The sequence below is a fragment of the Lygodium microphyllum genome, chromosome 11, assembly GCF_053477565.2.
Source record: "Lygodium microphyllum isolate KBCC chromosome 11, Lygodium_microphyllum_v1.1.10, whole genome shotgun sequence".
NCBI classification, from domain to species: Eukaryota; Viridiplantae; Streptophyta; class Polypodiopsida; order Schizaeales; family Lygodiaceae; genus Lygodium; species Lygodium microphyllum.
Genome location: NC_141145.1, coordinates 121,914,811 through 121,941,547, shown reverse-complemented (window position 1 = coordinate 121,941,547; position 26,737 = coordinate 121,914,811). Strand labels below are relative to the sequence as shown.

The 26,737-nt window shown below is 45.4% G+C and overlaps 1 protein-coding gene and 1 pseudogene across 3 annotated transcripts in view; one reads left to right on the top strand and one right to left on the bottom strand.

The window, feature by feature from the left end:
- The window catches only part of LOC148029311 (potassium transporter 7-like), a 179,767-nt gene extending 153,511 nt beyond the window's left edge, over nt 1–26,256 (top strand). For all 3 annotated transcript variants that reach the window (XM_087688088.1, XM_087688086.1, XM_087688087.1), the window contains 6 exons: nt 418–468; nt 23,811–24,071; nt 24,176–24,228; nt 24,347–24,461; nt 24,648–24,902; nt 24,991–26,256. In XM_087688088.1, the coding sequence (XP_087544214.1) occupies nt 418–468; nt 23,811–24,071; nt 24,176–24,228; nt 24,347–24,461; nt 24,648–24,902; nt 24,991–26,081 (1,826 nt within the window). In that variant the 3' untranslated portion in view covers nt 26,082–26,256. The remainder of the gene's footprint in view (nt 1–417; nt 469–23,810; nt 24,072–24,175; nt 24,229–24,346; nt 24,462–24,647; nt 24,903–24,990) is intronic.
- Nucleotides 6,438–7,364, bottom strand: LOC148029312 (uncharacterized; annotated as a pseudogene).
- Nucleotides 26,257–26,737: the final 481 nt, after the last annotated feature.

Genomic DNA, 26,737 nt, shown 5'->3' with positions numbered 1-26,737 from the left:
AGTAACACTTGGATTGACAGAATGCTTGTTCGAAACTCACAGGAGTTGAAATTAACAACCTGAGTCAGGTTTGAGGGAAGCTAGGGAGAGAATCTACAATCACATATTGACCGATAATATCTTCATTCTAGACAGTACATTAGATGTCTAGAGTTATGTCTGTTGTGTTGGATAATAATTCTGTGCAAACAGTATGCATTTAGAGATGGTTTAGAGAAATTTCAGTGGACTTGCTTGGTAACTCCTCAAATGATGTGTCATATCTCAATTCAGCAGCTATATTCCTTCTGGTTTAAACTGGCTGCCTGTTCTTGATAGAAAGTTTATATAAGAAACAAGGTCATGATGGCATTGTTTATCTTTGTGATGTGTAACTATGTGTTTTTGGAAATAACCAAGTGTTGTTAAATATTGCAGTTCTTTCCTCCGTTCAAGGACTTCAGGTTGCATTTTCGGAGCTACCTAATTGTGAGTATAAAGATTATTCGCTTATTTGTTACCGTATTTGTTATGGAGTTTGATTGGATCTTAATACTATCAGCTGATTGGGGTGTATAATTTGATTGACAAAGGCTCACATAACTTACAGATCTGTGCACTAGGGAATTTTTGCACACACGTTTTAGCAATTTATGTATTTTTATTTTTGGATGAAACCAATGTTATGATGCAATTGATGCGGAAAGAGTGACACCATGAAGGGGGCTAGCACAAAAAAATTATCTAAAACATTGGGAAGACTCATAGAGGAAAGTATCAGCATCGAATCACAATCATAAAGTGATTGTTCTAGAGATCTTTGGCACAATTGTGGGCTCTGTATACTTTCTACAGGTCCAAAAACATGTCCAGGCAAAACAGTCCGAGAAAAGTGAATGCCAAGGCTAAAATTAACTAAAAGACAAAAGTTCTGTTGTATGATGTGCTAGGAAATCTGCTGTTGTGTCCACTGATGCAGCAAGGATCATATTGAGAAGGTGCATCTGAGCTACTTTGAGAAAGAGATCAATCTTGAATTGGTTTCAACTTGAATTATTGAGAACCCTTCAAAAGTGATGCATCTGTACCTAAATCATCTGCCATATGCAGCCTCAAATGGATTTTAGAAAACTCAGTATAGTCCTGCATGCCATGCACTGTGAATGTGCCCATGCCCAGTTAATGTGAAATACAACACATAGCACTTATATGCACCATGAAAGAGGTCCCCATTGTGATGAAACTATAACTAGAGTGGAAAGATCTCTATTTACAAAGGCACTTTAAACATCGCTGTTTTGATGGAAGCACTTTAAACGTTCATATGATGTGGTGGTATCGAGCAGCGAGGATGATCTTAGTATTGTTAAATGCAATGAATAGGGCAAGTCCATGACAGATTATACAACAGTTTTTAATGGACTGGAAGATCTATGGCAAGTGGCGGAAATAATTAATTCCTGCAACAAGGTCAATTGGTGTTTTTGACCTCGTTACTAGGGAGACAAGGTGGTTACATAGGATCTAGATGGCACAGTAGTACTTTATGCAAAATTGACTATTCTTAGTAATTACACCATCAAATGTTTTCTATGAGCATTGAGAATGCAGGCACTTGCCATGAAAGTTTTCAAGCAAGTTTCTGTCATGAGGGCAAGTCCATGACAGATCATACAATAGTTTTTAATAGATTGTAATCCATGGCAAGTGGCAGAAATAATATTTAGGCCAATGTCTCTAATGCAATATTTTTGCGTCATGGTGTTCTATCATAGATATTCCCAAACTCCTCTTCAATGTCCATAGATAAGTAAATATTCTACCATTTTCCTGCTACTTTATCAAAATTCTATTTTTAAAGATTGGTAGGTAGTCTGGTATATTATCCTAAATACCATGCATCAAGCATAAGCATGTTCAACATCCTGTAATATTATAATACATCTATTAGACTTAAGAATGCAAGGATATTATTATTCATTAGGGGTAAATATAAGAGTCCAATAGTGTATTACTTAAGAGTTCTTTGGCTATAAAACTAGGACTAGTCTTAGTCCAAATTGGAAGATCAGGGTACTCAAAGAGTTGGTAATTCTTGGAGCTAGTTCTCTCTACAAGAGAAAATCTACCAAGAGGGATAATTGTGGTCTACTGAGTTGCACCACCTGAAGCCTTTATCTGACAAAATAATAGCTGTGAGTTCTCAATAGCTAGAGGAGTTGAGGAATCTGTTTTAATGAACACTTTTGACTGGAAAGAGTTACCAAGTTTATGGTGGGCTCTGGTTCAGACGAGGTATTGAAAGACCTCCTTCCAATCAGGAACAAATCTGGATGTATAAGGAAGGGGCATTATCTTTCCTTTTGCGTGCCCAAAGAATACCTTTGAATGTGAGAATGCCTATGTGGCAGAAGTCTGTTAAACACCTTTGGTATCGTAACATTTGAGTATTGTGAGAGTAGAAAAAGCAGTTTATTTGGCCAATTCATGGTGCTGAATGTTAAGTGCCTTCAATTTCCCATGTATTTTAAACAAAGAGCATTAGATTCCTTGATGCCATAAAAAATCAGTGAGGTTTTCGAAAGTTTGTCTTGTTGGAGTACTCTGTGTTTGAGAGATGCTCGAGCAAATAAAGAAGCCTGTGCTTTGTATCATCGATGATCACTTTTTGATGGAATGATAGTAAGTCTGCTATGAGGCACTCAGCCAGTTGATAAATTAAGTTGTTGATTTCCTACATTCTTCCATGAAGGTTTTGGAGCATATGACAAAATCATGATTGAACATGCAATCTGGCATGGACACACTAGTGGAGACTCTTTATACCTAGTGGAGGCTCAATTATGTGTTTTCTCATACTAAACAATTTAACATGCACTATTCTTCTACTTTTGTCAACCTCTATTGGTCCCTTGTGCCTTCACGACTGAACTGAGACAAATATATCAGAAATATATAACTTTGTGTTCCTACGCTTTCTATTTGTAGTACTAATAACAAACTCTCTCATTTTGTAAGACTAGTTTGCACATATAGAGTGGTAGAGGAAGGTCTTACAAAGAACAAGAATAATCGGTGAGGGCGTTGTAACATGGGATGAATATTTTCTAGCTTCTTGTCCTAGTCCCATCTCGTCCCTACATTGTTGAGCTAAACATGCATTATCTTTAATAAAACAGTCCCAAAACTCAATTAATTAATGAATTAAATATTTTATTAAAAAGAAATGCGTTCTTAGAGAGTGTCTATGTCCCATAAGCACAAACCCTAATTGGGAGGACCCAAAGTTTCTATTAATAGGCAAAGAGGACATTATCAAATTTGCTACAAGATTTGGCTTCAATCTCTTTGCGAAAAGATATTTGGAAGGAGCTAAGCAACAATCTTGTTCTTATTGATTGTGGGTGCTATCTCTCTGCTGTCCACATCCTGTTTGCACAGTCACGTTGCAATGGTCCAAAGTATGCAAACAAGAATGCTTCCTTATGCATTTGGTGCTCCTAGCATGTTAGGTACACATGAGGGGCTAGTCAACTGGATATAATTTTGCATATTAGTTAGGTTGGAATTCTAATAATGTGAAAGTATAAAGCATGCAATGCTTAAGGGGAAGAAAGGCTTATAGCCTAGTGGAGGTTTTGAGGCAAGTAAAGTCAGAGGTAAAGTTTCCATATGCTTCTTGGTGAAGCTTTAGCATTGTTTCACCAATAGATGCAAAGTGGATGGAAGAGGATGACTTGGCAAACCATCCTTAATTGTTGCAACTTTACTTAGATGCCTTTCAGTTACAGTTGACTTTAGCTTGGGCTCAATGAGATTCAACAGAGTAGGGGTCTGGAGTATTGCCTGTTGCTCATGGAGAAGGTAGCACTTCCACTCTGCTAGTTGTGGATTACTCTCGTATGTAGTGGATCTTGGATGTATTCAGCATCCATGTTTGCCATGAGGTCACTACTCAGTGTACTATACTAACAATGTTTGTTGTGAGGTTACTACTCAGTGTACTCGTCACTGTTAGATGTATGCGGATGAGTTTTGTTGTCACCGTGGCTCTCAGACTATACTTTTGAATTTGTTTGGGATCAGTTCATGATCACTTAAGCATGAGCATTTGCCTCAGTTTTGAGATAAAAAATTTAATCAGTTTCAGCTTAGTTTTTTGTTAGTTTATGGTTACTTTTGGGATCAGTTTTGCATCAGTTTTTGCATCGATGCTGATCGGTTTTTGCAATCGTTTTGTAATAAGTTTGGGGTTACGATTGCAGTAGTTTTTAGATAAGCAAATGATCTTCTTATGATCAGATTTTGCTCAATTTTCAATGGTTTACAACTAGCTCCATGGACAATAGCATGCTAGCATAGTTGTCAGGTATGAAAGGTACGATACGGTACGGTACAATAAAATACGGTACTAATTGGTACCTTATGATTTTATAAGGTACGGTACGATATTAGTACGAAAAAAAATTAAGATGATTTTTTAAATAACAAAATCCATAAATCATTAAATGATAGATCATAGAATACATGTTTAAAGTGAACATAGCCATTTCATTATAGAATAAGATGAATACATGAGGGTGATCATTGCAGTTGCATAGGCTACGTAAAATATGCGATACAACTACAATCTAGTATATCTGATACAAAAAAGAAGAGAGACCTATGTCATATGAATGATGAATCTATGATAAGGCATCACTATCATCATCATCATCATCAGAACTATCTGAGTGCTCATCAAGAGTCTGAAGATGACTCCCCGACATCTGATGATGAGACAGATTCATATTAATCCTCACTGATGAGATTACCATCATCATCAAATGATGGCTCCCTAGGTGGCAGCTGTGTAGGCAAGGGGGGGATGTCATCATGAGGCACAGGATGTGAGCTATTAGAGCCTCGCCTTACATATGTCTGCAAATCACTCGAACCACCCCTCCTCGATGATGGAGGGTGTCGAATGAGCATGCCTCTGTTACCACCTACTCGAATTCCTTGCCCATGAGCACGTTGATTCCGAGTATCACAAGTATTTGCTGCTATAAGCTCTCTATAGAGCTCTGCAAAAATCATCTCCTTCTCCTCGTCCATCTCCTTATGTACACTCGAAAGAGTGTCGCCCGTCAACTTGAATGTATCAACATTCACCTACACAATGCAATGATGCACCTAAGATTGATCATTGTAAATGCTAAAGTCTAAATTGTAAAGTATAAAGTTTAAACTTCAAAGTTCAAAGTTTAAAAGGTAAAACAACAAATTTTAAATGTTATGGTTAAGTGTTTAAACTTTACCTACTTCGGACTACCCATACTCATTATAGCCCTCATCATGCGTAAGTTAGTGCGGCAATAGACTAGCCGCTCTAACTGTCGTGTGCTAAGCCGATTGCGAATCTTTGTGTGAATGAGAGAATAGGCACTCCAGTTTCTCTCACATGTACCCGAAGAGCAATCGTGGGCAAGGACCCTCATGGCTAAGGGCTGAAGGGTCTCCAGTGCGTATTCAAAGTTTTGTCACCAAAATAAAGGCTTTACAAGTGACTCTCTCCTCCAACAAGTGGGAGAAGCAAAAGCCACATGCCCTCTATGATCTGCTTTGCATCCTAGCTCCTCTAGCACTGCATTGTGGTCATCAACAGGGACCACACGAATCAAATAAGCAAGCTGGTCTGAACGGAACTCTCTATCATCCATGACCGTCGGTGACTTGTAGGCTGGATGTACCAATGCGGCAAAACCATGGATGGGCTTATGCATCCATGTCCATCTCCTCTCTGCTATCTCTAAAACACGTGTACGCTGTGTCTCTGTGATCATTGTACAAGCACGTGCCTCCGCCAATGCCGCTCTAAAGAAGTGAATGAGAAGGCCCATGGTGGATCCCTCGCAATCACTCATACGTAACACCCTATAAAAGGGAGTCATGACAATGACGACGGCACAAACTTTTTGCCAGAACTGCTCATTAAGGCACAAGCGCTGCATGGCTTTGGCCTCCTCTGTCTCATGCTCATCCCACTCATTCCATAGAGTGGACATCACTGTCTGGCGCAAGGTGGACCACACCTTATAAATGTGCTCCAGCAATAACCACATGTAAGCAAAGCGAGTTGAAGAAGGCTTCTTCAACTCCAGTGTGTTATGCTCACGATACATCGCAAGCACCTTTACCTTACCGTGAAGAATGTGACAATTGATGTAGCTTTGCGGATCACCCTCTTCACCCACTTGAGCTTCCCAATGTCCTCTATGAGCAAGTCCAAACAATGACTTGCACATGGAGTCCACACAATTGTAGGGAACTCTGCCTCAAGCAAACGGCCCATGCACCGACAATTCGATGCATTGTCGGTAACAACTTGCACCACATTTGAGGGGTCCACCTACAACCACAATTTACACATTACAAGTTATGTATAAATCAAATTTGAATTATGAATCATGATATTATCATAATGAAAGAAAGGGAAACAAATTTAAAACGAAAATTACAATATATGCCTCAATGATAGCTTGTCGAATGTGGCGGTAGATGAATGCGCCCGTCGTTTTTCTCCCCCTTTTGCCGGTATCTACGGCCCGCAAAAAGTAAGTGCCGAGTGGACATGAGACAAGTATGTTGATGATGCTCTGTTTCTTACGATCACTCCATCCGTCGGTGAGAATGGAGCAACCATATTTTATCCATGTGGCTCGAATATGATCAAGGGCTCTATCAATCCTCTCCTTCTCTTCATCAATCTTTCTCATCCTCATGTCGTTGTATGTGACACCGGTCCATCCTTCACATGGACCCACATTGGCAATGGCTTTTACCATCTTCCATTGCTCTTGTTTTAGCACATTGAATGCAAGATTGCACTCAATCACCATGCGTGCAATTTCAATGTCCACAAGTCGTTGCCTTTCTCTAAGAAAGGCAATCAATCCACGCGCATGACCGGGAGCTTGAGAGAGAGACAATTGTCTCTTCGGCACCGCATGAGCCTTCACTCATTGTCTTTTACCGGAGCCAGATGCGGATGTGGAGCCCCCACCACCAATGGTAGAGGCCTCTTCCGCATCGGTTGAAGATATGCCAACATTGAATGCTTCCTCGTTAGTAGGCATAGGGGTTGGTGCCGATAAGCCACTTCCTCGTCTTGTGGATCCCCCTCTTATCTTGGCGAGAATCTTCTTCACAATGTTTTGAGGGATCTCCTTGCATGGAGCAACTTGCCTCCCCGTCTTGGAAAGATGTTGGAGAAGCCGAGTTGCACCACTTGTATAGTGCTTCCCGCAATACTTGCATGTCCAATGGTGGGAGTTGGACTTCTTTGTTTCCCTCTCCACATAGATCGCATGCAAATTAAAGGCCTCATGCTTCTCAGGAGTCATGGTGCCGATGACGAATAAAGAGGCCATAGAGAGAGAGAGAGAGAGAGAGAGAGAGAGAGAGAGAGAGAGAGAGAGATGCTTGAGTCTCGACTCTTGAAACTTGAGTCTTGAAAGTTGAAAGGGAGAGAGACTCGAGAGGCCCGAGGATTGGGGTAAAGTTGAAAGAGCAAGAGTGAGAGAGAGGGAATGGGAGATGAGAATGGCAAATGCTTTGATACGGTGCGGGATAGAGGGGATGGGAGATGAGATTTGAGAATGGCAAATGCTTTGATAGGGTGCGGGAAAGAGGAAGATGAGAATGGTAACTTTTAAGTGCTTGCTGAATTGGTGTGAAAGCATGGAGGAGAGGAGCACCTTTTGTAGATGAGAGAAGGGTCAAAGTGCAAAGTTCAAACAGTCAAAGAGAGAAGAAATCCAAAGAGAGGACTGTAAATTGGAAGGAATCCAAAGAGGAGCACCTTTTGCATGGCTGGATTTTGGAAAAGGGGGTGGGGTGAGGTATCCAAGGCTTCCCACCCCCAAAATTGATTATTGAAAAAGCGCAAGTGTAAGAAATGGGGGAAACACGGGACGCGGGGCGCAGGAAAATACGGAACGAGGACACACAGCTAGGTGGCCGAAAAAGGTATGTTTTAATGTACAAATTCGAACGGTACGGTACCATATGGATCGTACCGTACGGACTTTCGTACTACGTACGGAGGCAACTATGCATGTTAGTAAATGCCATTGACAAATTCAGCCATGGTTTATGTTGAGAATAGACTTTATTATGATTGTGAAGTCAAAACAGTTGTTTTGGGCTAATTCTCAGTATTATCTGATGTTTATGCTGTTTGGAAATTTTCAATAAGGTTTGGGACATGTGACATGGTTAGACAATAGTGACCAATGTTGTGACTGTGATGCCTTATGTAAATTCTAATGCAGTATGCTTTTCCTTTGACACAATGCAATGCCATTAAGGACGATTGCATGGATTTTAAGGGGGAGGTTTGTCACGGGGATGTGAAATTTTAAGATGCTCTAATCTTGACGATAACATTTGATTAAGATATTAATCAAATGTGCAAGGTTGTTCAACACATGTGATGAACATGGCAGTTATTTCATGGTAACAAGCGAAGGATCCCAAGGATGCAACGCATGCCAAAGGAAAAAGTTGTAATAAGTTATGCCTAATAGGTACTCGGTGTCAGAACTAGGCCTAGAATAATTTATTGACTACTAATGTCAATGGTGACATTGAAGACTAGGCATTAATTAATTAATTCATGCCAGTCTAATGGTCAATACCTGCTTAGGGATACTTGGAAGTCTAGCCAATTTAATTATTGACTAGTGGAATTAATTTTTTGAGTACGAGAATAATTCTTAAATTTATTTTTAAAATCAATATTTTAAAAAATTAGTATAATAAGCTAGATAATGCTAGAAAATGGAATTAGAAGACTGTGACTTGACAAACCTTGCCCATACAAGTAGGAAAAACGTTTTTAGGGGCTGGTGGAAGTCTATTCAGCCATAATGAGAAAGGAGGCTGTTAGAGAGTAAGAGAAGTTGCTAATATGATTTGCAGCCACCAAGGATCAGTCCCACAATATGTGACAACAGCTTGGAGCCCTCCAGGAGTAGGTGATAGTAGCCCAAGGTTATTTTGGTACAGATGACAGTATATAGGATGGGGTAGTAGCCTTTTTGGTGGTCCTAAGCTGTAGATGACAGTTTCATGGTTGTTTGAGCAAGGCAGTAGTATTTTTTCAACGTTTTTTGCAATGAAACTCTGAAATTTCTCTATCAAATTATCTCTACAATTTCCAGCAGTTTGAGCCATCAAACAAAGAGATTTCAGTCAATCTTTTTTGTAAACCCTAATTTACAGTAGAAATTAGGATTTGACAGCCACCTAGGGTTTCATACTCAGAATTGAGGGCCTTCCAATAGTTGAAATTGAGGAATTTTAGGGAGATTCAAGAGGCTAGGTAGCCCATATCAGATCTGGGGTTGAATTTGTCTTTCAAGAAGCAAGGTGAAGGCCAATCCTTAGGCAAATCAAGGGGCAAATTGGTTTGGAGGCATGTTGGTCAGTTTTGACAGCAAGTGGAACTTGGATTAGCAAAGGAGGATCTCAATTGTACTCCATCCATTTGCAAGAAAAGTTAAAGAAATACCGCAAGAGGCGCTAGTCTTGGGGCCAATAGGTTGTCCGTTGTCCAAGATTGAAGTGGTAAAGTGTGCATTTTTAGTTGTGAATTTGATGCTTGCTGTAATTAGTGCTTAATCAGGTTATTTACTGCCCTGTCTGAGGAGGAAGGCTGGTTTCAATGCCCCCAAAGCATGCATGTTGGCCATAGATGTCCTTCAAGAATACCTACAAGAAAACAAAAGATGTGGCCAATGGGATGAAAGGCAATCAAGAAAAGGTGTTCTCGGAGCAATTGGGATTTGTTGGGCTGTGGTACAAAAGAAGACTAACATCAGCAAGGTAGATGACGAGCATCTGATCCGAAAGAAACACAATGCTGAGCAGAAAGGGCTGACCGCTAAACACAGATGAAAACAGGACTTCAGCTTGTAAACATTAACAACCAAGGGCTGGTAGAGGACCAGGACTACCGGAGCTGTAATGGCCTGCTGTAAACACAGAGGATGAAGACTCTAACACCTGTAGATGGCCTCCCAGCTAAAGGACAAGGCCACCCAAGTGGTAGACGACTATTCTGGTACAAAACCTGGCACCTAAGGGAGCTGACTGCTCAATTGGGTCAAGGAAAACAGGCTGCCCAGTCTGCAGAAATGTGCTGCCGCGTGTGCTAATGAGCTGCCCAACTGATAGGAAGTCACCCACAAACAGAAAACCTGCTGCCCAGTGGAGATCAAGGTCTGTTCTCTCTAAACGCAGCAGACAGAGAGCAGGTCTGCACAAAACAAAGATCTGTGGGATTGTCCTGTGGTTGCCAGTAAAGGAAAACAGGCTGCCCAGCCTGATATGATGTGCCCTGATCTAGAACGCAAGGTGTTGGACTTGATTGCAGATCTGCAGCACTCTTAGGGGCACCCAGCTGATTGAAATCATGGATAGGTTGCACCTGTTTGGAGAAAATCTGGCTCCCACGCGTGGCACTGAAACCATATGAGAGTGCACAACGGAAAGGAAAGTGAACACAAAGAGGAGACTGAAGAAGAACGCAGGTGAGAGAAGGAACAATTTGACAGCAATGGCTGAAGGATACAAGGCTCCAATAGTCAGCCTCAACACAGCTTTGTGTGTCAACATGGGCACTAGATGGTAGAAGGGGGATGAGAGAATGAGGGAGGTTGGCTGATCACGAGGATCAATGATGGATAAGGAGAGAGAGAGAGAGAGGGCAAGGTGCCTATATAGGCAAACTGGGGCCACAACTAGTAATAAAGTGACCAGGCCCAAAATATGGGCGCCTAGGACAAGTTAAAAAGTTCCCAAAAAGAAATGCACTAATGTGCCCTCCATCTAAAGTTCCTAAAGCACATAAAATGACATACAAAGACAATGTCAAAGCTCTTAATGTCCTTGTTTGACTCAGCTTGAGGCTTAGAGACAGGAGATGAGCACATAGGATACACATGACTACCAGTTATGTTCTTTATTAGTCTGTGTGTTTATCATATGATTATTTTTGTGTTTGTTGTGATAGAGCATTTCTTTACATGGTATTAGAGCTAGGTACTCATTGAAGAAATCTAAGCCTTTGATCGGAAAACTCACCTCGAAAGCAAAAACTATAAAAGGGAAGATGACATCAAACACTTCCACACCTACTTAGTACCCAAAGGACCCTATGTTGAGAACTGAGTAGGAGTGGCATCCGCTACCAACTCCCAAGGTTCCCACATGGCTGAAGGTCCTTTTGACTATGTTGGAGATATGTATCATTATTTGATCACAGATGAGGAGTTGCAGTTGATCTTGACTCATAGAGCCAAGAACTTTGAAGAGCTTCATCGACAAGCCTTCAACCAAAAGCAGTGTGATTGATTCTTTCTTGTCAGATGGTGCATATAAATCCGATGGTGTTGCAAGGTTGTCGAGGCTTTCATTAGGGATGGGCCCTCCTCTTGGAGAAAGAGATCTAGAGTGCGTTCCTTACTTTGAGCCTCTCTTTCCTAGTTCGGTGCGAGGTGTTGAAAGTAGTCGCATTAGAACTGAAGAGTTTCCTCCCGACGAGCTGTTGCCGTTGCCATTGCGCCCCACCTATCGTCACTTGCTGCCTGTCGTCAACCACTTGCCGTCGTCCCCAGTGCTGCACGCCTCCCACGCCCTGCGACCCCCGCCTCGCCCCCACCCCCCCCTCCCCTCCCCCCCCTCACATGTGACATCATCGCATTCCCCCTGCCACCACCACCAGCTCCCGTGCTGCCTCCGTCTCCCTTCCCCCTTTGTCCATGTTTTGCAGGGCTTGCCTTGTTGCTCCACGCCTTGGCTTGTCATCCCCGCGGCGAATAGTGCCCCCCTCCCCCGCTCGGAAAACCTGAAAGTCTGTCCTCTCCTCGCCACCGCCCCCCACCTACCACATGACCTCTTCTCGCTTTTAAGCTCTCCCTTAATCTCCTTTGACCCCCCCTCCCCCCAGTTGCTCTCTCCATGTGCAGCAACATTCTCCTTCTCCGGTAGCATAATAGCTTGATTGGTAGATTCTCAACAGGGGCGTGCAATGGAAACCTTTGATTAGACGTTGGTGCATTCTGCGAGTGCCCCCCAGTCAAACACCTTGCGCATGATCCTCTTTGAGAAACAGCTCTTAGCCGTCCGTGCCATAGAGCTGGAACTAAAAGAAACAATGATCTTTGGTCAGGTCGTAGGAACTCCCCATCTAGGGCCCGGCTTCGGGATTCGCTTCACTCCACATTGCGCATTGGCACAACACAGATCGTGGAGACAGTTCTCATGGGTCAAGGGATCTTCATGGTTCGACTCACCTCTACGGACGCAACCCGTGAGTGGTGGTTTGGAGCCGAGGTCCCACATTTGAGCATTATTTTTTGAGCCCCTCCACAGTGGAGAGCACCGATGGATGTGGTCGATGTTAGCATGCTCTTTTATCATTCTCAGTCTGTCATCTCCTGGTTGTGAGCTCTTGTCAGAGTCTGACAGGAGACAGAGGAGCTCTGTCAGCTTAGTAGTTGCTGTTCTTGTCTGTATTCAGCTGTCAGGAGTCACACAGCCCACACTGGGCTTTTTCATGTGCAGTCGGCCTAGATTTCTGGGCAGGTCGGCCAGATTTGGCAGGTCGGCCAGTTTTCTGGCCTGGGGCTATATATAGCAGCCCCCCCCAGTCATTTCCAGCATTGTATTCTGCAGGTTCAGCACTCTCTCCGTCCTCTCCCGCTCCGGCATTGGTGCTGCCATTGCTTTCAGTCTGTTCTGGTGCCCTCACTGACGCTCCGGGCTGCGTGCAAGGACTGCTCCGTCCATTTCAGTGTATTCAGCATTCATCTCAGTCAGTGCAGACTTTCTTCCTTCATTCCCTGCTTTCTCTCTCCTCTCCTCTGTGTTCGTGTTCTTCTTCCGTTGCGCACTCTCACATGGTATCATCGCCTGACTGAGAGCACGGAGGACATAACCGCTGGAGAGATACCTCACTGCTGCTGTCATCTCATCTGCAACTACCCAGGCGGCCCCTGTAGGAGGCTTTTCTTCCTGCGTTTGCTGTAAACGCTGTCTTCTGACGCTGCCACGTCATCCAGCGACACATCTTCCCTGCGTTTTCCATGAGGCTGTCCCTCCTTCTGCTGGGCAACTCATCCACAGCCTGCATTTTGCAGTTCTGCTGGTCGCTACCACTCCTGGCGGCACATTTCCTGCTGGCGACTCATTTTCTGGCTGTGTCCTGGTGCTGATGGTCTCTTTTCTGGTGATCGTCATCAGTTATCTTTGTGTTTTGCAGATCCAGGTGTTTGTAGGCTTTCTCAGCCTGCGTCTTGGTGGTTGGTGACCAAACTGCTGGTCATATTTCGACATCAGCACAATTTTCTTTGGTATTTTGCAGATTGGAAGATGTCTTACCAGTTTTCAGGCTTTGACGACTCGGAGGATGAACTCCTTTCTCATCATTCCTCTGAGCGGAGGCGGGATTATCAGGAGGTTCGACGTCGGGAAGAACCTCCTCGCACTCGTCCTTCTTCAGTCCATGCATCTCAGAGAGTTCCATCTACCGTGAAGGTATCTTCCGTGAAGACTGCTTCAGATGTGCGGATGCCTTCCTCCATTCAGGTGCCGATTCTCCCTTCCTTTCCGAAGGAAGATAAGTTGGATGGTTCCAACTACTCCCTCTGGTCGTGCAAGGTGGCATGCATCCTCGATACATTTGACCTTTGGGAGCTTGTTTCTTCGCCCATTGACCGTCCCCCCGCGGATTCATCCGATGGCACCTCTATGGACCGTGCAGCCTTGTGGGATAGGCTCAACTCGCGAGCCCGTTCCTTTCTTTTTATGAGTCTACATGATTCCGTTCTTGTACATGTTCACAGGTTACAGACCGTAGCGGAAGTGTGGAAGAAGCTTGCGTCTTTGTATCAGCACAAGACGTTTGCCCACAAGATTTCCTTGGAGAAGAAGTTGCGGATGCTCAGCCTTGATGATTCTCCTTCCATGAAGGAGCACATCACGAAGATGGAGGATATGCGAGGCGAGTTAGCCTCTCTTAGTCGTATGATATCGTCTGAGGATATGGCGATGATTCTGTTGACTCAGCTGCCATCACCCCGTTATGATGTCTTCTATACTAGCCTCATCACCTCGAGGACCCGTGAGACACTTCTATGGGAGGAGCTTTTCCCGCTTGTCTTGGAGCATGACGAGCGACTCAAAGAGGTGGGAGCCAGTGGCTCCACCAAGGCATTTACGGCAGGCACAGGTGGCGGCAAGAAGAAGAAACAAAAGAAGGAGAAGGCCAAGGACAAGGAGGAGGACAAGAAGGATGCGAAGGAGAAGAAGCCCAAATGTCCCCACTGTAGGAAGGGCACTCATCCCGAGGAGAAGTGTTGGCAGAAGTATCCCCATTTGAAGCCTAAGGAGAAGGACTCGAAGGCGGCCCCAGCCACAACAGAATCTGCATTTGTGCATGTCTTTGTTAAGGAGGATACAGCCCTAGCTTTTACCACACTGGAGAAGCCTTGGCTCGTCGACAGTGGAGCGTCTTCACATATGACCTTCCGCTAGGATTGGCTTCAGGATCTTCGTTCCCGAGGGGGTACAGTCACCATTGGTGATAATTCTACAGTCCCTGTTCGAGGCGTGGGGACTTTACCTATGTTTTCTGACAGGCGGTCTTCCTCCGCCAAAGTTCTCTATGTCCCTGATTTGGGTTTTAACCTATTGTCTGTGCATGGCCTTACTCAGCTAGGTACCTGAGTCATTTTTACTCAGGATGGAGTCACAGTGGAGGATGCTTCTATAGGTGATGCTCTTTGGACAGGTACACAAGAGGGTGGGCTTTATACGCTCACAGCCTTGGCTACGAGGACTTCCCATGAGCTTGGGCTGCTTTGGCATGCTCGGTATCCTCGATTCTCTTCGGCGGGCTTCTCGGAGGAAGATGGTGGAGGGACTTCCAGATTTCCCTCCTCTTCACACTTTATGCCCTAGTTGCTTGAGGGGCAAGCAGCATAGGCAGCCTCACCCTCAGGTTGCTTCTAGGAGGGCTACTTCTCCGCTTGAGTTGGTTCACACCGACCTTTGTGGACCTATGGGCACGGCCTCCCTTGGGAAGGCCAGGTATTTGATGCTGATTGTGGACAACTTTAGTCGTTATGTGTGGCCTTATTTCTTGGAGTACAAGAGCGAGGCGTACTCCCGTTTCTGTGAGTGGCAGGTGTTTGTGGAGACCCAAACAACTTCTAAGGTTCGTGGCGTTCGAGCTGATCACGGTGGCGAGTTCACTTTTCACATTTTTTCTCAGTTTTGCAGGGATCATGGTATTCGGGTGGAGTATTCACATCCGAACACACCATCTGAGAATGGTGTGGTGGAGCGTGCGAATCGGACCATGGTGGAGATGGCCCGATCTATGCTGGAGCATAGGAGTCTTCCTCATTTCCTTTGGGGTGAGGCGGTGGCTATAGCGGTGCATATTCGCAACCGTTCTCCGACTTTGGCTTTACAGGACATGACTCCTTATGAGGCTTTCTTTGGGAAGAAGCCTTCTGTGTCCCATTTTTGCATCTTTGGGTGCGATGCTTTTGTCCATGTGGACAAGAAGAAGAGGAAGACGAAGTTCGACTCTAAGTCGAGAAAGCTTATCTTCGTGGGTTATAGCACGACCACGAAGGGATATCGGCTCTACGACCCGATGACACGGAAGGTTGAGGTGAGCAGGGATGTGATCTTTGATGAGGCTTCGGCCTCTGAGGATCCGATTGATGGTTCCATTACAGGTGCTTCTTCGTCATCGACGGACCCCCCCCCCCCCCCCCCCCCCCCCCACCTTCTCTACCTTCTCTTCCTTCCAGGATACCCCTTAGCACCCCCTCTATTCCTCCTCCTTCGGCTTCCCTTTCCCCTTTGGTGGATGTGCCTCTGTCTTCTACGAGCTCTTCCACTTCGGGATCTTCACGGGATACACAGCCTTCTTCCGATGCGGAGGATCTACCTTCATTTGGTGAGGGGGAGTCCCTCTCCGATTTGGGTGCTTTGCAGGTTCCGGAGACCCCTTGGTCTCCCTCGCAGCAGCAGGAGTCTCTTAGGATTCCCTTGTGGTATCGTCGGCTCATGCAGGATTCAGGTGTTACTCACTTTCGTGCTTCTTCTACAGGTCCACGTTGATCAGTCCGCTTACAGGCCCAGCGGGATAGTTCACTATGTGTGAACTATGCTCTTATGTCACAGATTCTTTAGGATTCGGAGCCTTCCACTGTGGAGGAGGCTCTTGCACAGGATATTTGGAGACAGGCTATGCAGGCCGAGCTCGATTCCATCGAGCGAAACCATACTTGGGAGCTTGTTCCGCGTCCCGAGAAACGGAAGGTGATCGGTGTGAAATGGGTCTTTAAGACCAAGTATCTTGCAGATGGCTCCTTGGACAAGCATAAGGCTAGGCTTGTTGCCAAGGGTTTTGCACAGCGCGCAGGCTTGGACTACTTCGAGACTTTTGCTCCTACAGCTAGGATGTCCACCATTCGAGTTCTTTTGGCTCTTTCCGCTCACCACCATTGGCCTGTTTATCAGATGGACGTCAAGTCTGCTTTTCTGCATGGCGTCCTTGAGGGGGAGATTTATGTTACACAACCTCCTGGTTTTCTTATGCAGGGGAAGGAGGATCATGTCTACAGGCTACGGAAGGCTCTTTATGGCCTGAAGCAGGCTCCTCGTGCTTGGTACCAGAGGATTGACCGCTTCTTTCTACAGAGTGGCTTTGCGCGCTCCGCTCATGATCCCAATCTCTACTTATGGGTTGTGGATTCCCTTTCTGTTTTCCTTATCTTGTATGTCGATGATCTTATCATTACAGGGAGCGACACTCAGCAGGTGGAGCATACTGGGTCCATTCTTCAGCAGGAGTTTGACATGACGGATCTAGGGATCCTTCACTTCTTTCTAGGACTGGAGATTTATCAGATGGCATAGGGCATCTTTATCTCGCAGCACAGGTACATCTCCGAGCTTCTTTCGGAGTTTGATATGGTCACGTGTCGGCCTATTTCATGCCCCATGGACCCTGAGTCCAAACTTTTGACAGATGGAGTCCCCTTTACAGATGCCACTTGTTACAGGTGCCTTGTCGGCTCTCTCATCTGGCTGCTTCACACTCGGCCGGATATCTCTTTTGTGGTGGCTTTATTGTCTTCTTTTATGAAGACTCCTACACAGGATCACTGGCAGGCAGCCTTGCGTGTTCTTCGCTATTTACAGGGGACTCGATCCTTCGGGATCATGTATGGAGATGGGATTACCCTTTCTGGATGGAGTGATTCTGATTGGGCAGGTGATGTGGATTCGAGACGATCCACTACAGGTTATGCTTTCACCCTTGGATCCGGTGCTGTCTCTTGGAGCAACAAGAAGCAGCCTACTGTGGCAATTTCTTCTACAGAGGCTGAGTATCGGGCCCTATGTTCGACCGCTATGGAGGCAGTTTGGCTCCGTCGCTTACTGGCGGAGATTGGCTTTTCCCAGACCGGACCTACGGAGCTACGCGTGGACAACCAGAGTGCTCTTGCTCTGGCCAAGAACCCGGTGTTTCATGCTCGCACGAAGCACATTGAGGTTCAGTATCACTATGTTCGAGAGCGGATCGTGGATTCGGAGCTGGTGGTGGTCTATTGTCCTACGGCGGCCAATGCAGCTGATCTCTTTACGAAGACTTTGCCTCAGGCTTCTTTGCTTCATCACATGCGGTTCTTAGGTCTTCAGACCCTCCTAGGATCTGAGAGGGGGTGTTAGCCTGCTCTTTTATCATTCTCAGTCTGTCATCTCCTGGTTGTGAGCTCCTGTTAGAGTCTGACAGGAGACAGAGGAGCTCTGTCAGCTTAGTAGTTGCTGTTCTTGTCTGTATTCAGCCTCCGGGAGTCACACAGCCCACACTGGGCTTTTTCATGTGCAGTCGGCCCAGATTTCTGGGCAGGTCGGCCAGATCTGGCCAAGTCGGCCAGATTTGGCAGGTCGGCCAGTTTTCTGGCCTGGGGCTATATATAGCAGCCCCCCAGTCATTCCCAGCATTGTATTCTGCAGGTTCAGCACTCTCTCCGTCCTCTCCCGCTCCGGCATTGGTGCTGCCATTGCTTTCAGTCTGTTCTGGTGCCCTCACTGACGCTCCGGGCTGCGTGCAGGGACAGCATTCATCTCAGTCAGTGCAGACTTTCTTCCTTCATTCCCTGCTTCCTCTCTCCCATCCTCTGTGTTCGTGTTCTTCTTCCGTTGCACACTCTCACACTCTCACAGTCGAGTGGCCCCTGGCACATCTTTCTCTTTTCTACTAGTGTACAGTCATAGCTCTCAGCCTCTGGTTGATAGATGCCCTAGTGGTATAGTAACATGGAATGGCTGTCCCGAACAGATGGGCCAAATGTTGACACCAAAATAGGATGGGGACGTCCCCTGTCCCGTCCTCAACGGCCGTCCCCCCGTCCCGGCCGTCCCCTACCCTTTCCCCTTGTCACGTCCCCTGTTAGGGGATGTTTTTGACAGTTTTTTTTTTTTAAAATGTTTGGGAGTGGGGGTCTTTTAGGGAGTGGTTTTTTTGTATGTTCTTTGGTAGTATACATTCACCCACATACACACTAACATGGGACCGGTTTTGGGGTAGGGATGGGTCCACGGGAACAAGAATAATAAATTGCCATCCCCTGTTACCATGAGAGGGGACTCTAACATGGGGATGAGACTGGGATGGGAAGCTACAAAATGGGCATTCCCTATTACTATGCCCACACATCCATCCTCCACATCACATTCATACATTTTCAAATGCTATTTATGTATGGCGTTTCCTTGTGTCCCAACCCCCCGTTCCCGTTCCTTGCTAAGATGATAGGTGGCCTATAAGGCATTGGCTAAGATGATCGGTAGGCGACTCCACCCCGTGCTAGGTTTTGTTGAGGATAGGAGCATCCTAGACAATGCTTTCACCTTCTTCGAGTCGACTGAGTGATCTAGCACAATGGTCAGGGATTGGTTGTACTTCTCCTGGACTTCGAGAAAGCCTATGATAGGGTTGATTGGAACTTCTTAGAGGGCACTATGGTGAGGTTGGGCTTTCGCTAGGCATGGATTTGCGGGGCTTTTGCACTTTACAGATGGGCCACTAGCAAGGTTCTTATAGGTGGCAGGAGGTTTGGGGGGGGAGTATCTGTTCTTACTCTTTGCAGAGGTGATATTCTACTTCCTCCGGTCACTTGTGAGCGGGCTACATGGCCTTGGGACTTTCGGGGAGGGAGGAGACATAGCTGTTAGATTCAGACTATGCAGATGATACCGCCCTTTATATAGAGGATGATGAGTTGATGCTGGAGAGAGTGAGACTAGCTTTGGAGGTGTTTTGCACTGCAGCTGGAGCAAAAATCAACTGGCGAAAGTCGGTTGGTTTTCTTACGGATCCGAACTCTAGTAAGGAGGGGGGTGCCCACTTGGGATTCAAATGGGTGTGCAAAGGGCAAACCATCCGATACCTAGGGTTCCAGGTGGAACTCGACATCACTCCTGCCCAGCAGTTTCTTCCAGTTCTCAACTCTATCAGATGGATGCTGACGTACTAAAGTACTGCTCGCCTTTCCTTAGCGGGCTGAGCCCTGGTGGTCAACTGGGTCCTAGCGATGGCTTGGTACATTCTCGTGTTGGTGCTTCTCCTCGTCTTGTGTAGTTCAGCTTCGCCGCCTAGTGCAAAATTTTCTTTGGGCCACGGCTCAAACGGTTCTAGGGATTCTTAGGTCAAGATGGTGTGGGCGACCATGATCCGGTATCGGTCTGAGGGAGGGCTTGGGATCATAGACCGGGAGTTCCAGAGCTTGGCCCTTTTGGGCAAGCTAGTAGTTCGTGGGCTCACACTAGGAGGGCAGACCTGGAAGGTCCTTCTGTAGAAGGGTTTCCAAGAATGCAGACCAAGGCTTGGTGGTGATTGGAGGCCATCCTTGAGATGGATCTTCACGCCTGCCCAGATCACGCCACCCAGATCCTCCTTCCTCCGCAGCCTACTTCGTGTGTGTGGCAAGGCCTCCGCAAGGTCCTAATTCAGAGCTCGCCAAGATGCCAGGAGGAGATAGATTACTAGCTAGTGGTCTGGAACCCCTAGGTTAGAGATCGAGATGGGATATAGATTGGTGAGCGTCCCCACATCTAATGAGCTAGATGGGAGGCTAGTCCTGCTGGTACATCAGGAGGTGTTGCAGCAGGCATCAGGTTGTTAGCAAGGAGCTGAGTTGAGGAGATAGATCGCTAGCGAGTGGTCTGGAACCCCCAGGTTAGAGATCGAGATGGGATATAGATTGGCGAGCGTCCCCACATCTAATGAGCTAGATGGGAGGTTGGTCCTGCTGGTACTATCAAGACGTGGCAAAAGGTATACACGATGGTGGATCAGGAGGTGTTGCAGCAGGCATCAGGTTGTTAGCAAGGAGCTGAGTTGAGGAGAAGGGAGATTGACTCAGCAATCCCTCAGGAGTGGCTTGACCTTCCAATCCGATATCCGGTGGAGCCTGGCAAGGTGTGGGCCACTAGATTCTCACCGGCAGGTATCCCCTACAGGTGATAGGTAGAGTGGGTGGCCCCCCCTACGGGATATTCTTCACTATGCAGGATGGGGGATGTTTGGTCCTTGACAGAGGGCAACAGGATGAGGAGATCGTTGTCCTTCCTTGGAGGAGGATTCGTGTGGTTGGTCTCCAGGGGAAGATCGGGCGTCTAGACCCTTATGTGTTCTAGGAGAAGTTCCGGGAGTGGCGCCTCTAGATATGGAAGAGCAGGCTACTTGATAAGCTGGAGTGGGACCCGGGAGAGTGGCTATGGCTGGCCACTGCGGTCGCCTAGAAGCCAATGAGGCTCTTGGAGTACACTGCCAGGATTGGTAGACATGCACTGATACAGGAGGACATGGACTGGGCGCCTTCGCGTAGTAGATCTTGGATGGAGCATAGCATCACGAATGCCTTTCGTTGGACTTTCTGGCACTGCCTATGGGACAGCTGGAGAGTGAGGAGGGTGTCGTATTTCCTATGGCTTTTGGCATATGGAGGTGTGGCGGTTGGGAGTTGGTTGGCCCAGATAGAGCAGGATGGAAGGTGTAAATGTTGCTCGCAACAGCTTTTGGAAACTCCAAAGCACTGCCTTTGCTCTTGCGAGGCGGCACAGCTTGTGTGGAGAGGAGCCTGCCTCATTCTCCATTGTGTTGTATCCAGCCTTGGATATATCTCGTGGGGAGCTTTTTGCACAGGCAATCAGCCAAGGCCGTCACCTTTTGTATGAGGCCGGGATGTAGGACACGGTTTTTTTATTGAGGGTGGGTCTTACGCAGTGGTTGGCTTGGAGGCTTTACCCAGCCGCCAAGTACTGGAGCCCATAACAGACCGCTTAGAGATATGGGAGATCGTAGTAGGGAGTCTTACAGGATGGCACATCTGGAAGGCACGCTGTCAGGAGGTTTTTGGCGGGGAGTGCCTTTCAGTACAAACGACTTTGGCAGAGCTTTGGACTTCCATCTATAGAGATAGGGAACGCCCGTTTCAGCACATAGAAACAGATTAATGCGTTCCGAGAGGTTTGAGCCCAAGAAACGTTGGCGGAACGTTCCAGCCCGTTCCTTGACTTATTCCCTTCCGTTCCAGGCCGTTCCCTGGCCGTTCTTTGTTTGGAATGGCTGTTCCAGCAGTGGACCTTTAAAAAAATAGCCATTCGTTTCAGCGGGTGTGACTCCCTGGCTTGTTTTCCGCTTGTTGCCGGTTGCCCGCCGACTGTCCCGCCTCTCTCGCTCTCCCACCTCGCACGTGCTGCTCCCGCCTCACTCTCCCGCCTCGCACGCGTTGCTTCCGCCGATTGTTCCTCGCTCACGCTGCTCCCGCCGATTGTCCCTTGCTTGCTGGTTGCTTCCGCCTGCTCCCGCTTGCCCCACCTGCGCTGACTGCCTTCTCCCACTTGCTTGACCTACCTCTCCCGCCTGCTTGGCCCGCCTCTCTTGCCTAGCGTGACTCCCGCCCGTGATCAGGTGAGGTCTTGAGGATCATTATCTCGATTCTCCCCCAAATTTGGGGCATTTTGGATCAGACTTCAGTTGTTGGTAGTTGCCCCAAAGTTTGGGCTTTTCTCAAGGATTGGAATTTGGGACCTAAATTTGGCTGCAATGTTCCAAAATTTGGGGCATTGGGATCCATCATCCCGGGATCTAAAAGAGCCCCCAAATTTGGGAGCTGAAAATGCGCCTAATTTTGGGGCATTTTCAGCAAGGGAATGCAGGCTGGAATGGCCCAAATTTGTGGCATTTTGAGTCAGTCATTGCCCCAAATTTGGGAGTTGAAAATACACCAAATTTTGGGGCATTTTCAGCAAGGGAATGCAAGCTAGAATGCCCCAAATTTGTAGCATTTTCAGTAAAAGGAATGCAGGCTGAAGTAGCACCAAAGTTCTAGCATTTTTAGCAAACATTTAATACACACATGTTGAAATATTGGCTGCAAATTTCTGCAAATTTATTGAAGTTCACTGATTATTTGTCACTTTTATATAGATGGGAGCATTGACATCTATGGGATCTTCATCATCCTCAGTAGGTACTTCGTCAACAACTGGACGAAGTCGAAGCACTACTTGGTCATGGTGGGATGAGGTAGATGCAGGGGTGCCATTGAGAGGTGGAGGGGCTTGCCCTTGGAAATGCAAACTTTGCTCTTATGCTCACACTAGTGGGGCTGATAAAGTGAGCCCATCTTCTACATGATTCTACATGAGGAGGGGAAAGAGGTGCGTTTTTGCACCAATGTATCAATTGAGAAAAGGCAGGAGTTACTTGACTGCATAGCCACTTCCATGGGGAATTCACATGCCAAGAGGACTCCAAATATAGCAGTGGATCCAACAACGTGGACTCCAAGGCCAGCAAGGCATGGTGCTTCATGTAGAAGACCACCAAGATTAGTGGCTATGCAGCCTTCTCGTGGGTCGTCAGTGGCAGCAGGTCCTAGTATTAGGCAAAGTTCATTGCACACTTCATGGGAACCAAAGAAAAAAGAGGAAACACAAATGCAACAGTGGCACGCTTTTTTAACCACGACTATATTGCATTCAAATCAGCCAGGTCACCTTATTTTTTAAACATGGTGACAGAGATTGCAGAGTATGGACCTACATATAAGCCCCCTTCATCAAAAACTATCAGGACTACATTGCTTCAGAAGGAGAAAGCAGCCATAGTAATGCTTTTTGACTGCCATGTTCAAACTTTTCTTGGCACCTACTGAAAGAAATTGTGTATACTGTAGATCTCTTAGTGTGCTCTATTACTTACCACATTCCCATTGAAAGTGAACATAACTTCATGCCAAATTGCCTGTATTTTACCACAATTTGTCAATATATTGTCTGACAGTGTAGAGACCAGAGATGCATGGTCTTAAATCACCTCAACTAATATCCTCTTATTTTCTTTGTTCAGCAGTAGGATTTATTATTGTACACTTTGTCAAATTCATTTTAAGCTCATTCCAATATCAAAGGACTTTCTCTATTCCATTTGTCTACGTGAAGTCATTGGTATCAAGAGTTGGCCAACCTTAAATGCTGCTCTGTAGATTGCCAATATTCATACCAGAAATTGCAAATTTGGTTCCCATTTTCTCATCACTTGTTTCATCAGTTGATGCCCAATTTCCTCCTTGAACAAGAGATGATGAGAAGTTATTTGTTGAAACCATTCATTTGGTAATTAACATCTAGGAATGTTGGCTTGCGAGCTCTTGAAGATTATCTAATTTTTGATGTGTCATCTGCAGATGTCATTCTCATTCTTGCCTGTGTAATCTTGATAAGCCTCTTTACGCTGCAATATTTTGGCACACACCGGGTTGCGTTTCTTTTTGCTCCAGTGATTCTTTTATGGCTTCTCTGCATTGCTGCTGTTGGTGTTTACAACTTGGTATACTGGAACCTTGGTATACTGCAAGCACTTTCACCTTACTATCTATATGAGTTCTTCAAAGTCACAGACCGAGAAGGCTGGGTTTCTTTAGGTGGTATTGTTCTTTGCATCACAGGTATGGCTTCAACAAAAATGGGGATAGTCAAAACCATCAGGATCTACTTGCTGCTGACATTGATGATCCTGTTTGTGCATTTGAAACTAAGTTCATCTTTGCAGGAACTGAGGCAATGTTTGCAGACCTGGGGCATTTTACCCAGTCCTCAATACGGGTGAGGCTTTTATGCACAAATTTGGCATAAGTATGCTGGCTTGTGCATTGATTTTGTAGAGGGGCATTAACTTGAATCAAGTGCATTGCTGATTCTTACTGAATTTTTGTTTATGCAGGTTGCATTCATGTTTGTTGTCTATCCGTGCTTAGTTTTGGCCTATGTTGGGCATGCTGCGTATCTTTCAAAAAATCCTTTTGATGCTGAAGCCAGCTTCTACCAGTCTGTACCAAGTAATTTCTGACTCCCAGTCTTGGGGCATTTAATAATTAGCACGGTAAAACTTCTTTAAAAAAAAGAGCAGTGAAGATTCAATGCAATTGATTCAATGCAATGGAGGGTGATATTTTGCAATTAGAATCACCATAGGGGGAGGGAGAGAGAACAGGATGGAGGCTAATTTTTGTTCTGATATGCAGGCCCTGTGTATTGGCCAATTTTCGTGGTGGGAACCCTAGCTTCAATTGTGGGAAGCCAGGCTGTGATAAGTGCAACATTTTCAATAATTAAGCAATGTCATGCTCTAAATTGCTTCCCTAGAGTGAAAGTTGTTCACACCTCAAAACAGATTATGGGGCGAATTTATATTCCTGAGATAAATTGGATTCTCATGATCCTTTGTCTAGCAGTAACTCTTGGTTTCCAGGACACAACAGCCATTGGAAATGCATATGGTAAGTCTTATCTGCATGTTTGTGAAAATAATTCTGTCAAGAAAATTCTAGTTGCCTGCCACCTGAACCCTGTTTCTAACGTTTACAGGATTCGCTGCAATTACTGTCATGTTTGTCACGACATGCCTTATGTTTCTTGTGATAACAATTGTATGGCAATGCAACATTGTAGTGGCAATTTTATTTTTTCTTTTCTTCGGCTCACTTGAAGGGCTGTACTTTTCTGCTGCCATCATGAAGGTGCCTGAGGGTGGTTGGGTCCCATTAGTGCTAGCAATTTTGTTCATGTTGATCATGTTCGTCTGGCACTATGGCACAGCAAACAAGTATGAGTTTGATATGCAGAACAAGGTCTCTATGAAGTGGATACTTACATTGGGTCCGAGCCTGGGAATAGTCCGTGTTCCTGGAATTGGTCTAATCTACAGTGAGTTGGTAACTGGAGTGCCAGCAATCTTTTCTCACTTTGTGACTAATCTACCTGCATTTCACCAGATTTTAGTTTTCATAAGCATCAAATCAGTTCATGTGCCATACATCCCTGCGGAAGAGCGTTATTTGATCGGAAGGATTGGTCCAAAGGAATATCGCATGTATAGGTGTATAGTGAGGTACGGGTACAAGGATGTGCACAAAGAGGACGAGGATTTTGAAAATCAGTTGATTTTAAACATCTGTGAGTTCATTCAAAGAGAGGCAGAACAGAGCTCATCAGCTCAGTCTGTATCAGATGCTTCTTTAGACGGTCGCCTGGCTGTTGTTGGCCCTCCAGGGCTCTCTGGCATGCAGTTTACATTTTCAAGCTCTGAAAATGATGATATTCAGTCATTAAGCATTTCAAGCAGCAAATCGGCCACTCTACAGAATTTTCAAGCTGTATCTGAAATTGAATCTCCTCAATTGAGAAGGAGAAGGGTCAGATTTGAGCTGCCAAAGAATGCAAATTTGCATTCTGCAGTCAGGGATGAAATGATTGAGCTCATTGAAGCAAAGGGTGCAGGTGTTGCATATATTTTAGGTCATTCCTATGTGAAAGCTAAGAAAACGTCTTCTTTCTTGAAGAAGATGGCCATTGATGTCGGCTACTCCTTTCTCAGAAAAAACTGCAGGGGTCCAGCCGTTGCTCTGCACATCCCGCACATTTGTCTTATAGAAGTTGGAATGATTTATTATGTATGATATGAGCACAGATAACTAGAGTATTGAGGTGTCTGGTCTGTAAGCTGATATTTCTTTGTATACATTTCTTTGTAAGCTGATATGAGCACAGATAACTAGAGTATTGAGGTGTCGGGTCTGTAAGCTGATATTTCTTTGTATACATTTACTTCTTTAACACCCAAGTAATTTTGAAGAGAACTGTGTATGGTGGGGGGCAGGGGGTGGGATGCTATATTCATAGATGGCTGAAGTGCTTACATCTGAGCCACAACTATGAATGAAGACAGACAGAATCAATGCCATAAGGATGTACTGCCTAGATGAATTCTACTCAATTATCTTTCTAGTAAGCAGGAACATTGAACCTTCATGTGTACATAACACAAGTGAGATGATAACATTTGTTTTTGTTCTGGTTGTTTTTTCTTTCTTGGGCGTTTGTGGGGTAGCTTTTAGGCTTTTATAATCTTAATTACATTTTCATTTATTATTGTTCTTTCTAGATAGTTTTACTATCATATCAATTATTGTAACTCATTGTCTCATAGGTCATTTTCGCATTTTGCACACATCAATATATCATTTCAATTCGAAACCTCTTCCCTAACATGCACCTACACGCACTCAATACGACACAAAAAGGTAACACGATATGTGAGAGTAAGGTATACTTT